The sequence below is a fragment of the Ceratotherium simum genome, chromosome 35 (assembly GCF_057802395.1).
Source record: "Ceratotherium simum simum isolate JZ-2026a chromosome 35, ASM5780239v1, whole genome shotgun sequence".
In the NCBI taxonomy this organism is placed as follows: domain Eukaryota; kingdom Metazoa; phylum Chordata; class Mammalia; order Perissodactyla; family Rhinocerotidae; genus Ceratotherium; species Ceratotherium simum.
The window spans coordinates 28,697,759-28,711,324 of record NC_141934.1 but is presented as its reverse complement, the minus strand read 5'-3'; the positions used below and the strand labels follow the sequence as shown (position 1 = coordinate 28,711,324).

The window sequence follows — 13,566 nt, the reverse complement described above, 5'->3', positions numbered from 1 at the left end:
GGAGTTTCTTTTCGGGAAGATGAAAATTTTTTAAAATTGATGTGGTGATGGATGCACAATGCTGTGACTATACTAGAAACCATTGAACTGTACACTTTAAATGGGTCCATTTTATGTCATGTGAATTATGTCTCAAAAAAGCTGTTATTAAAAAAAATACCACCACCTTGTCTTCTACCGAAAAATTCTATATAGTCAACTAACCAACAGCAACAACAATCCCACCGAAACCTCAAACAACAATAATCACAAAAACAATCAGAATACAAGGAGATGTTTTCCCCAGAGGATGGAACCACATACATGGTCGTCCACTCAGTGTCACAGCCTTCCTTCTTCTCTGATGTCGATCAGTGGATCACAGGGTGTGGGCCTCAGACCGGAAGCATCAGCAACGCCCTGGAACCTGCCGGAAATGCACATTTTTCGGCCACACCTCGGCAATCTGGGTTTTATTAGCCCTTTTGGCGATTCTGAGCAAGTTTGAGAACCACTGATGTAGATGATGGTGGACAGCGATTGAAGGGTTTCTGTATTAGGAGTTACTCTGGATCAGTCAAGAATCCAGGAGGGAAAAAAAAAAAGATTGGCAAGTGTATTGTTTTCCCTCTAGCCTAACAGACAGTTTATTTCTTCAACAAGTTGTACCTTCAGTGGGGAGAAGAAATAGGAGTCAAATGAGATAAGAAAGCCCACAGGAGACCGACTTGTCAAGCCATGGATAGCATTTTAATGACAATTGACTTCACAGGTATAAATAAATATCTCCTTCTTTCTGCCTATAGTATGTGCTAGAAATATCTTTTTAAAAGGTCCAGCTGAGGCTATGAGGCTTCAAGGACCCTTTCTTAGCTACTGATTTTAGTAATTAAAAAAATAAAAACAAGAAGCATCCCCGGGGTCTGCCAGCGCCGCCCTGCCAAGGGTACCATGTGCTGGCCGCTGGGCGTCATCCTCCCTCGCTGGCTGGAGTCTGCAGTCACGAGGGCGTTTACTCCACTGCGGTGTGGGCCTCCCTGCCGCATACGCTTACTTTGGATGAATGCGTTTCGCAATGTGCTGCTACACAATTAGGCTGTTAAAAAACACAGTTCATTGAGCATCTAACATAGATTTTTATCTTTTCAGTTTATGCTGGTACACCCCACCCAATAAAGTAAGAAAAACAACTGAAAACCCTCCAGCAGGTTTTATCTTTGTTTATTTCTCAATACCAGTATCTCCTGATAGATGAGGTTGACACTGGTTTTTCTTGGGAGTGGTCTTTCTCTTGTGGATTTGACCCAACTTTCCCCCACATAGGAGCGTCCCCACAACACCAGGGATGGAGTCACTGAGTGGACAGGGGGCCCTGGCTGGTTTCTGTGATGCTGGCTGGGTCCCAATCGAAGACCCTCTGACAGTGTCCCACCCACTGGCTTGGGCCCTATGGTGGGTGCGGTAGTGGGTCAATGACACTGCCCCCACCCGCCAAAGGCTCCCAGAGCTCCCTCTAATCGTAAAAACCAGCAACTATCAACAAGGCTGGAGGGATATAGAAAAGCATCAAACTTACTACTTAAAGAATGGATTCATTGGCATTGCTTCTAAGAATTTGTCTAATGAATAGGAGTATAATTTATGTTTAATTTAGGAAAAATATATCATTTGATCCTCAGAAGTAAACATTAAACGTAAATCAAATGGAAGTCTAGGACACAAAAAGAAAAATGAGGGGGAAAAAAAACGTGGACAAAGAGAAAAAAAGATTATCAAGTAAAGGTTTAAAAATCCTCAGGTCTGTCCCAAGAGGCAACTGATATCTGGAAACATGTCCTCCAGCCCCACGGTGACAGTCACAGGCTGTCCTCAGACAGGGCAATATTGAAGTAAAATGGAAAATGTCTCTTCGCAGGCCCTAGTTTTATATTTTGCTCCTTTATTAGAAATATAAACAGATGATTATTTCTGTCTCTTTTTATTTGTCTTTTTGCATTTTTTAACAAATAATTTTTGGTAGCGTGTCTGTGTTATAGTTTGACTCATAGAATAATGTCCCTAATTTGGCCTCTCGCGGTTCAATGTCGCTGTCAGCTCCTCTCCCAGAGTTGGTTCCGCTGACTTTCAAAAATCTGCCATCCTCGACTGCTAAAAAACCTTTGATTACAAAAAACGTCCCTTTCAGGCTTCAACACTCCCATCTGGTCTATAAGGGGCCCCAGCGCTTCCCTGCGCAAGCCGCTGACTCCTGCTGCCCTAATTCCTGGGGCCCAGATCTACTCGGGAACTGAAGGAGGGGCCCGGGCACCCGGCCCCTTGGCCAGAGGGGCCTACACTTTGCCCTTGAGTTTCTCCAGATAGTTTCTGAGTTCTTGGGGGGCGCCCACGTCCACGTCCTCGCACCCGCATTTGATGTCCTCCTCGTGGCCGCCGAGGATGGAGTTCACGGTGGGGCAGCCGTCGTCTGGGGGGATGGTGGTGAAGGTGGTGAACTTCACCTTCTTCCTTTTCGAGGTGGGCGAGTGCAGGGACTCGTGCTTCTGGTCCCCGCCCTGCTTTCCCCCCGCGTCGGCCGGCCTCTGGAGGTGGCCCTGAATGTGCTTTTGGGAGCCGCCGTTGAGGAGGAGCCGGTTGTTCTCCTCACAGCCCCCCGGCCCGCGGTCGATGACGGTCGTGTGCTCGTCCTGCGGGGCCGAGCCCTCGGCCACGTTCTCCAGGAGCTCCGCCTCGGTGCCCAGCCACACCCAGTCGTGCGAGTGGGTCACGGAGGCCTGGCCCTCCAGGGGCAGCTGCTTGTGCCTGTACTTGAGGGCGAAGGTGACGCAGTTGATCAGGAAGACCAGGATGGCCAGGCAGAACACCCCCAGGAGGGCGTACATGCCGATCTCCAGGTCGCTCAGGCCGCGCGGCGTCTGCACCAGGTCACCGTCCCCCAGCCCGCCCCCTGCCTCGGGGAGGTCCACCCGGGCCGGGAAGTTGGTGAAGTCGATGGGGATGTTCTGCAGCTGGCCCTCTCCGGACAGCCTGCCCCCGTCCGGACGGCTGTCCTTCGCCACCTTGTTGTCCAGCAGCGACTTGGCCGTGGTGCTGCCCCTCCGGAGGGCACCTTCCTCGCGCCCCACGGGGGAGCTGCCGTGGAAGTGTGCATCCTGGCCCTTCTGCCGCCGGTCACTGGCATGGTTCCTGATCTCACCCTCATCGTAGTCCCTGCCGGGGCTGGAGTCAGCGTCGTTCTGGCCAAACTTGACCCTGACGTTGCCGATGCCCACGGCCAGGATGCTCTTGCGTTTGGATTTTTGGCAGGCTTCCGCAATGGTCAAGTCCACTCGGACCAGCGGCCCCTGGCCTTCCCCTTCGGCCACCACAATGGGCCACCTGGGAGAGCGGGCCTGGGGAATGGACACGACGGCCTCATCCAGGGAGGTGGCAGTCAGGGTGAAGTCCTTGGGGTCATAGATGTCCAGGGGCGTCACCGAGCCGTCGCTGAACTGGAGCCAAGTGCTGACCACGGCTTCCTGCAGGGAGAGAGGCAGTTAGAAGACCAGAGCTTGGGGAGATGCCTCTTCTCTTAGGAACCTGCCCACCCCCTCCTAGAACAGAACCCCCCAAAGCAGGGAGCAGACTTAAAATCCAGACCTGGTGGTTGGGCATCTGGGGAGAAAACGTTCAGATTTTATGTCGAGATCAGAGAATGAACTTAATTTAAACAAGACAAATGTTGACACATGATGAGAGCTCGGCATCATCCTTACCGGGAAGAACCCTAACTGGGAAGTCGCACCACCGGCCTTGTTGACAAGAACTCACTTGAACGTGTTGGCTGAGTTCAACTTCCCTCCCCTAAGGACCCTGTGAGGACGCTCCGTTCAGTCTATTACATTATCCGGATAATCCACAGTCGTCTCTCCATGTCAAGATCCTCAATCACAGCTGCAAAGTCACTTCTGCCACGTAAGGTGACATATTCACAGGTTCTAGGAGTTAGGACGTGGCCATCTTTGGTGCACCCTCATTCCACCCACCACCATGATGACAATAGCTAAGACGTACGTAGTGCTTCCCGGGAACCGGCCTCTGTCCCAAGTGTTTTTCATATATCAACTCATTTAATCTTCACAATATACAAGGTGGATACTATGTCAATATTTCTCATTCTGCAGGTAAGTAAATGGATCACAGAGAGGATCAGCGGCTCTCCCAAGATTGCTTGGTGAAGGGATGGAGACCCAAGCAGTTTATCTTGAGTCTTAACCACCGTTGCTGGTCTGTCTCCTGGCTGCCTTTGACTCCAGGTCAGGGATTGGAGGAAACAATTCTGACGTGTCTGGAATTCTGCCCCATTCTCTGAGAACAGGCATTTAGTGATGCAATTTTCATTCATCTCATCATTCCATGGACATGTATTAAAAGCCTCATTTGTGCCTAACCCTGCACCAGAAACTGAGTATTCTCTGGAAAGGAGGCTGACAGAGCCAGAGAGAGAGAATGAACAAGACAGGGGGGTTTATCGTGGCAGGCGGGGATGTTGACTGGAGTTGGGCTGGGATGTTCACTCTGCATAGGTTTGAGCGTGCTGAATTTTACTTTGTAATGCACAGTCAGTGAACTCTTTGCACGTGGGGAGGACGGAAGGTGATCAGAGGCCAGGAGGGAGAGGGGTGGGCACTGGCCATGAAACGGGGTCGGGATAACTCCTGTCAGACAATGTGCTGGACGTGATGGAGGTGAAGCAAGGAAGAGAGTGAGGACAGAAATGGGCAGTGATTTCCTGGTTGGGAGGAGCTAATGGAGCCCCCGGGGTCTGTTATGGGTAAATGATCCAGTGTCTCCTTTTATCCTGGCTTCTGGACACGATGGCAAAGGGTGGAGGATTTAGAGTGTTTGGAATTAAATACACAGATCCACTATTTCCTTGAGGACACTTTTTTAAACCAATCCTTCTGGGCCTCAGTTTCCTCAACTGAAAACGAGAATGTGAATCCCTAGACAGCAGGGTCTGACACGAACATTTAGTTTGCCTGTCTAGTTTGCCTTCCCTCCTTTCTGGCAGGGACTAGAACACTAATTTTCCTTTCAGGACCGCATCTTCTCTATTCAGCGTCCGTGTGGTGAGTGGGGTGGACCCACCCCTCCAGCTTCAGAGGTGGGCATGTGACCAGGGTCTGGCCAATCAGAACATTCCACCACTCTGTTCACAGTGATTGGCTCAGGGAGGGGCACATGATCCAAACCAGCCAATGGGACGTCATGCCTAGGCTCTTGCTGGAACCACAGAGGAGAAGGTTGCTTGACCTGGGGCTGCTGAGTTGGGACACAAGCCTGGCACAGGGAGTGGTCATCTTGCCACCACCTAGGGAAAGTCGTCTGGGGCCTGAGGGCAGCACAGGGGGAAGAAGAGCTGAGAGAGGGAGAGAGAGAGATAGAGGCTTAAGAGCATGTCCAGCAACAAAGAAGGCTGGCTGAGTATAAACCAGTTAAAAAGTAGGCAAAAATATACATCAAGGAGATGCAAATTCCCAGGAATGAGAAATGAAAAAGGAACACACCACAGAGTGGTGCACGCAGTTAGCTGTGGCTGGGGTGGCCCGAGGGGTGTCAGAGCTACTCAGAGGACCCAGCAGCCCGTGGCTGGCATGTTGACGTCGCCCTGGGGATGTGTCAGAGGAGGACGAGGCCTTTGCATACAGCAAGGACTAGTGAGGGGGCCCACTCCACGCAGGGGGATGAGAAAATCCTTCCCACTGGGCCTGAAACACAACGATCATGCTTGTTTGTGCTCTGAGCCCTGGGTGGGGAAAAGTCTCCCCCAGAAATCAAAACCCTGCACCTTCCCCATGGCTGGGTGTGGAGTCTGAAGTTACACCCCCCATATGGCGCAGGAGCCGCAGGCAAAGGAATTCACTCGAAGCTGGACCTGTGCAGATGGAAATGCAAAACTGCGCAGGAATTCCTCAGGAGCAAGTCAGAGCAGGCACAGGAGGTTCTCATGATAACAAAATATTTACAGTCCCTAGGAGGGAAGGCTCTACCGTGGGAGAGAACCACCAAACACTCACAAAGAAAAGATCAGCAGACCAAGGACTTGAGATACTGGGACAAAGGAAAAGGACGATAAAATAAAACAAACCACCACTACCAAAAAAGAGCCTGTGAAATAAAGTAGTTGAAGGAAAATTAAAAGGAGTGGAAACCACACTGACAGAGCAGGAGTGAATGGAAAAAGAACGGGGGGATGCAAAAGGAACCAAACAGAACTTTCTAGAAGCGGAAAATACACTAGTTGAAGTTGACTACTCAATGGATCATTTAAACAGCAGATTAGACATGTCTGAGGTGACAATTAGTGTCCTGGGAGACAGAGCCAAGAAATTTACCTAAAATGTGATCACAGGAATATAAAGATGAAGAATACGAAAGGAAGGTTGAAAGAAATGAGGGAGAGAATGGGAATGACCAACAGTTTTCTGTTAGAAGTTTCAGAAGGAAACAATATGGGGGGAGTCAGTATTCAAAGAAATAATGGCTGGACATTTTCTAGAATTGAGGGAAAATACCAATAATAAAAAGGAAGATTTCTGATAACAGTGTGTGAGCATCTGGATCTAGCTTTACCTGAAGATGCAAATGCCTGGACAGGACTGATAAATTCCGATGTCTGTTTATGGCAGCCTGAGTTGGGTGTCTATTACCTGTAATTGGAAGCCCAGGCTGACTGCACTGCCTGTAAGGAGTGAGTGGGATTGCACGCGAATCTGAAGATGGAAAGTGTCCACCGTTGGCGCCTGCCCATTTCTGATTCAGAATCTGCCTGCCCAACTTTTAACTGCCAACCCTGCAAAGTGATTTTGCCCGAGGGGATTCCATGGCCTCTGGAGCCCATGCGGTCATGTCTGCAGCCAGCAGTGCCAAGGAATGAACCCCTCCAGGAGCAGCCCTCAACAGGAGTTGTTATATACCTCCCAGTTCCCTTGCCCCTCAAAACCAACGACTCTTCTCACCTTTTCTACACTGGCTCGCAGTTTCCCCAGCAGCCTCGGAGCCCACAGTGGTGGCTGAGCTGGGAGCACACTCTGCTGGCTGTCTTCCCTTCCCGCCTCACTTCCCACTCCCCTACTGGGATTCCTGTCACCGCCCAAATAAAGAACAGGCACATGAATCCTTTCCTCAGGCTCAGCTGCTGGGGGAACAAAGCTAAGACAGATAATACAGCTCAGCAATTTTGCTTTTCACCCTCATCTCCTTTGTCCACATTGACTGAAAAATCACACAGTCAGACAAGTCCTCTTCAAATGCACTCACACCAGGGGTTTCCTTGTTTCATGTTCCCATCCTAGCCTTCTCTAGAACAAATGAGGCACAGGGCAAGTATACGCTGCTGCCCTCACTCGTGGGCCTAAAAACCTTTCCAATCTTGTATTCCAAGTTGGAAACATCAAGAGCAGGGTGCCAGCCTTCAACACTCCGAGGGCTGAGATAAAACGCTATTAGCTCAGTGTGCGGGCTCATCTTGCCTAACTTTTCATCTTGAATTAATTTTTCTTCACATCTCTAGACAGAGAAAGAACTTCCATAAAACAAGCCCCCTGAATGGCAGATTGCCTGAATGGAGCCCTCAGAACACCGCAGCCTTGCCCAAATCCATCCCATCAGCCCTGCTGTGTACGTGAGACCAAGTGCGTCCATTAGTGCATTACGGCGAGGTCGGGATGTAGGGTTTTCTCAGGAGAAGCCAACCATTTACCCAAAGATGAGACATTCTGAGTGACTTAAAGTAACACGTGCCCACGAGTGATTTAGAGCCCCTTCCTTTCAAGAGTCACGTCTGCAAATTGGATGAACTACACCAACAAATCCCCCGCGTCTGTGCTGGGCCCGCCAATTATCAGCCGATGAAGACAGATGGGTGACATTGGATGGGGACTGGTGGCCTTGCCTCATGCCAGGGAGGTTGCGATGCCAGTCACCCTCAATTAATTACTCATTCTCAGCAAACAGCTTCGTGATTTCTGCTCTGTCTCCTCATTTCCCTCTGCTCCTCTTACTCTGCTCTTTATAAACCAGAAAACACCCTCCACTTTCCCACCCCCGGGAGAGACGAGCAGAGAAGCAAGCACAGCGGGATGGACGTGGATGTGAATGTATCCCAGGTCCCTGTTGCTGATGTTGGAACAATGTCAGGCAGCAACTCCCTGCAGAGTTTCTAGAATGGCCTGCCCTAATCCTGGGGACCTGGGAATAATGAGACACTGCTGCCGTGGTTATGTTATGTTATATGGCACAGTTGACCTCAAGACAGAGAGATCTGCCTGGGTGATCTGGGTGGGCCTGATGTAGTCCTGTGAGCCTTTAAAAGCAGAGAGATTTCTCTGGCTGGTGGCATAGGGGAAGTCAGAGATTTAAGGCCGGAGAAGGACTCCACACACCGTTGCTGGTTCTGAAGGTGATGGGGGCAGTGGGAAGTGAGGAGGATGCTGAGAGAGGCTCCCAGTCAACAGCTCACAGAGAAATGGACTCCTCAGTCATACGACTGCAGAGAGACGGGTGAGTGTGGAAGTAGATTCTTTCCCAGAACATCCCAAGAGCCCAGCCGGCAGACACTTTGCTCTCAGCCTGTGATACCCTGAGCATAGAGCCCGCTGAGCCCACCTGAACTCCTGACGCCCAGGACTGTGAGCTAGTAAGTGGGTGTGGTTTTACTGCTAGGTTTGTGGCGATTTGTTACACAGCAGTAGCTGACTAATACACCCCTGTGCAGTGGGCATCCTCACTCATCGTTACTCATCACAGCCCCACTATTCAGACGCTGTAGCCATATGGATTTCATACAGCCTGCATCACTCCATTCTGGAACGTAGTTCTGCGACCCTGCCCCTCTTCCCCCCTCCTCCCTCCCCTTTTGCTGAATCTGGCACAGTGACTGGCCCTGCTCCTCTCGACCTCCGGCATCTGGGCCCCTACCTGCTTGGGGGTCCGCAGCAGCTCCTCAGCTGTGGCCACAGCTGTGATGGCCTTGCTGTTCTCCGTGCTGGGGTGGAGGGTGACAGATAGCCCAGCCACTAGCTGGATGGCCAAGTCTGTCACCGAGACTTTGTCATCTAAGACAGTGACGGTCTTCTCTGCCAGGATGGAGTCCGACAGTGGGGACAACACCTGTGGGATTGGCAGGACAGCAGACACATCTGTCACCCCTGTTCCCAGATGTCGGAACCTTTCCCAGCAACACTTCCCCCATGCCCCAGGCCTGGGTCCAGAGTACAGGCCAAAGGAGTCACACAACTACTTCACTATATACACTAACCCGACCGGGCCTTTGTAAGAATCAGATAGAGTCACCCCTTCCCCGAGACACTTTAGTTATCTCTGTTGGAAAATTGAAATAAATCTTAAAATCCATTCTGGTTTTAAAAGGAAATGACCCCTCCCATTTAGATGAGGCACGCTTGTACACTGTACAACCTGGTTAACTAAACATGGCGATCCTGCTAACTGGACTTATGAGGACTTGCATACAAACACTTTGCACATCATGAATCACATTCTAAGATGGAATTAACTGGGGAGAACTGAATTATAAATAGTCTACTCTCTCCCCAGGCCCCCAGCACAATGTATCCTCTGCTGAAACATTACTTTCCGCCTCATCTCTTAAACCAAATGTTGGACTTGAAACATCCAGGTGAAATGACAGAAATGTATGAATCACTTCCACATATGGTGGTTGTGTAAGGATCCAGAAAGACATTCCAAAAAGGTGGAGTTAGTAGGGTGGGACTTGAGGGCTGGCGGAAAAGGCCCTCCACGCCCCTGTCATCTGTCCTGAATCCCACCATTCTATACATTTCCTTGAGCAAAAGATAAGTGGTAGGAGTTTGAAGAGGGTTTGTTGAATGAATAAACGGCAGAATGACAGAGTGACTCCAGGACAAAAGGATGGGAAGAATGAAGTCATGCATCTTCCCCTGGCCACGGGCAGGAGCAGTGCGTGGAGGAGGGAAGGTTATTTCTAAGAGGGTGTAAGAGGTACAAGTCTGGAAAGGGGGTACAAGTGTGGAGAATCAGCAGTAAGATGGGGAGTGTTGGGAGGGGGTGGGAACGGAGGATGACCAGTGGAGAGTGTGGTGGTCCGGGGTGCTAAGGGATGTGGCTACCATTATCTTGGTTCTGTTTGGAAGGAGATGGGGACTCAAAGAGCTGGCCCCTGCTCCCCTTCTGGTGTCCCCGCGACGCCATCACAGGGACAGGGCATTGGCCACAAGGACCCCCATCCTGCAGGCCTCCCCTGTGCCGGCACACGCTCCGTGTTGGGGATGCAGAAAGTCCGAGCCCCAGCTTCCTACCTGGATCGTGGTCATCCCGACCTCCCGCCCGACCAGGACCCTGCTGTCCTGGAGTGTGGCCACGTGAGGCTCCTCCAGCTTCATGAAGTCTGCCACCAGGTGGGTGATGTCCACCTGCCAGTCGGGACTGAGCAGGTGGCTCGGCTGGCCCCACGGGCCGGCGCCCTCGGACACAAACTGGGTGAGGACACGCACGGTGGCATGCTGGTACTGGAGGGCGCAGCCCCGGCCCCGCCGCTCTTCCTCGTCTTCATCCTCGCTATCTCGCGTGGGCCTGGTGGGAAAGGGGCAGACGCTCTCAGGTCCAGGGATGGAGTCAGAGACGCCCTCCAGTCACAAGCCAGACAGGCAGGTGCCCCCCTCAACCTCCAAGAGACAACACGCCCGGCAGGAGCCTCAGGACCACATGGGGAGCACCAGTTCTATCACTGGGTAGCACAAAGGGTTAGGGAGCTCCTTCTTGAAGACATTTATTGACAAATATAAGACTAAAGAGCTAAGATTTACTAAGCCTCCAGTGTCCAATGAGCAGCTAATAGCCACATACGGCTATTTCAATTTTAAATGAATAAAAATTAAATACATTAAAAATTAGATTTCTCAATCGCACAGGCTGTATTCCGAGCACATGCGCTAGTGGCTACCATATTGGACACTGTGGTTCTAGAACATTCCACCACTGCAGAAAGTTGTATGGGACAGAGCTGTGCTATGCTCTCGAGATGTGCCATTCTAAGCTCCACATGTGTGAACTCCTCTAATCTTATAACACTTGAGGCAAAGCTGTAACTATTCTCATGTCCAGATGAGGAAACGCAGGCACAGAGAGGTTAGGTAGCGTGCCCAAACTCACAAAGCAGAAAGTGGCGGAGCTTGGGGTGGAACTCAGCGAGTCTCTGTTCTGCCCTCTTCAGGGACATGGAATAGACTCATTCTCTTGGCCACTCACGAGCACTAAATGATGCGAGTATCGGCTGGATTCATGGCTGCCCTCCCCGGTCAGGCCGACTTCCTTCAAGTTCTGGTTGTAATGGAGTCAGCATCACACTGTCCTGGTCACTCTTCCTGAGGAGCACTCTAGTTTGCACCTTAAATGAAGATCCTGGTGCCTGGGAGGCGTCAGGAAAACAGCCCTGATGGTCTAGGATGGAGGAGTCCAGGCAGGAAACCAGGACTCAGCATCAACTCTTATTTAGCTAATCTGGGGGCCACAGAGCTGAGAAAACAAGACCCCAAACTGCTACCTATGACAATCCAGAGTCACACAGAATAAACTAGGGGCTTTTTTTTTTTTTTTTTTTTTTTTTTAGTTTAAGAGCAAACAGTAACCCCATGGTCCAGCATAAATACAATTAAACTTTATCCAATAGTTTGATGAGCACAGAGCTTTTCAAGTTTATAGGTGTCCATAAAGCACAGAGAAGGAATCGCTGAGAAGACAAACCAAACTTCAAATTCCCTGGGGGCTGAGGGGCTGGAAAAATGCATGACATCTGTTGCTTCACTCTGGGGGGCCACTTTCAGAGACAGCCTCCGGGAGCCCAAGTTCGGAGGGCAGACGACCTGGGTCTGAGGCTGACCCTGCCGCTTAGCAGCCTTCTGCCTGGCTGGGCTCTCCTGGCCTTGGTTTCCTCAGGGTGGCTGTTCAGCTTCGGGGAAATGTGATCGCTGTGATAACGCCAGAGCCTGCTATGCGCTGGCTCCTGCGCTGGCTCCTGTCGTGTTATGGCGGGTAAACCAAGCCGCTGTCATCACGACTCTGGTGCATCTCCCCATCCCGGGCTCACCTCTTGCTGGCCGCGATGGGGACCCTCCAGCCTCTGATCTGGCTCAGCTCTGTGTCAGAAACCTCGATCTGCAGGGGCAGCCGGGGCACCCACACAGTGACGTGCAGGGGGGCACTCAGGTGCTGGTACGTGAAGTTCACCACTGCGTCCACCTTGCCCTTCATCTCTTTGCCGTTGACGAAGACGTAGTCACAGTGGTCAGACACCTGCAAAGACAGAGGGAGAGGGGATGCAGGGGAAGTTCACGGGGCCCTGGAGACCCCCCTTCTTCCATTTTTCTTTTTCTCTTGCAAAGCACACGTACTTAATTTATGTTCCTCTCAATGCAGAGCCTGAGACAAGGATTCAGTGCAGTTGGTTTACTTGGGGGTGACTCTAGGGAGCAGGGGTCAGGGAGCAGAGTGAGGGAGACAGAGAAAGAGGAAAAGTCAATAGAAAGGTGCATTTTTGCGTTTGCTGCTGTGACCATTGGGCTTAGTTTCTCTGGGGCCTCATGAAAAGCCTACAGAGGTCCGGCCCCATGGCTTAGCAGTTAAGTGCACACACTCTGCTGCTGGCGGCCTGGGTTCGGGTCCCAGGTGCGCACCAATGCACCGCTTCTCAGCCATACTGTGGCAGCATCCCACATAAAGTGGAGGAAGATGGGCATGGATGTTAGCTCAGGGCCAGTCTTCCTCGGCAAAAAGAGGAGGATTGACATAGATGTTAGCTCAGGGCCGATCTTCCTCACAAAAAAAAGAAAAAAGAAAAAAATGCCTACAGAATTGTCCACCTAAAGAATAACAGGCAGAAATACTATCTACCAGCTCCTGTCCCTCCCTGGGTGAGGGACGCCCCTGTGGGTTAACTCGCCTGCACTTCTGCATCTAGGAGGAAGGCCCTGGGGCAGGGGGCAGAAAGCAGCTTCAGCTGGGATTTGGTGCCATCACAAAGTGACCTTGAACCTGCACAGAACTGCAGCTGGGACTGAACTCTGGGGGTGGGGTGAGGGAGTGTGATGTGGGCACCAGTGCTGTCCGTTCCCCAGGCTGACATCTGCTCAGAAACTGAGTGGCATGCATGTCCCACCCCATCCAGCCTCCTGGGATCTGAAGGGCTGTATTGCCTTCCTCTCCAGCAGGATTCCCACCACTCGCTCCTCCCTCCACACTGCCCAGGTGGCTCTCCAGGACACCCAGGACTTCACCCATGTAGAGGCACCCTTCTCTCCCTATTTGCCTGCCTGGCCAGGCCCCTCCCCTCACCCCAGGCCTGTTAAATTTATTCGTGTCATAATTATTCATCCTGTGAATGGCAGCATCGCATCAGTGACTACCAACCTGTGTCTCCCCCTGTGTTTTGACCATTTCTAGCAGATTGTGGCCTCAGGAAAGAGACAAAACAGAGCACAAAGCAAAACAGACACACAGACAAAGAAAATAAAAATAAAGGTCTGCAGGCATCTAGACTTTGTGTTCCAAACC

The 13,566-nt window shown here is 51.2% G+C and overlaps 1 protein-coding gene across 1 annotated transcript in view; it reads right to left on the bottom strand.

Moving 5' to 3' along the window:
• Positions 1 to 707: 707 nt before the first annotated feature.
• TMEM132C (transmembrane protein 132C) overlaps positions 708 to 13,566 on the bottom strand; it is a 356,494-nt gene continuing 343,635 nt past the window's right edge. Inside the window, exons 6-9 of the mRNA XM_014787243.2 lie at positions 12,104 to 12,309; positions 10,317 to 10,590; positions 8,938 to 9,129; positions 708 to 3,494 (exon numbers count right to left, since the gene is read on the bottom strand). Coding sequence (XP_014642729.2) covers positions 2,310 to 3,494; positions 8,938 to 9,129; positions 10,317 to 10,590; positions 12,104 to 12,309 — 1,857 coding nt within the window. The 3' untranslated portion in view covers positions 708 to 2,309. The remainder of the gene's footprint in view (positions 3,495 to 8,937; positions 9,130 to 10,316; positions 10,591 to 12,103; positions 12,310 to 13,566) is intronic.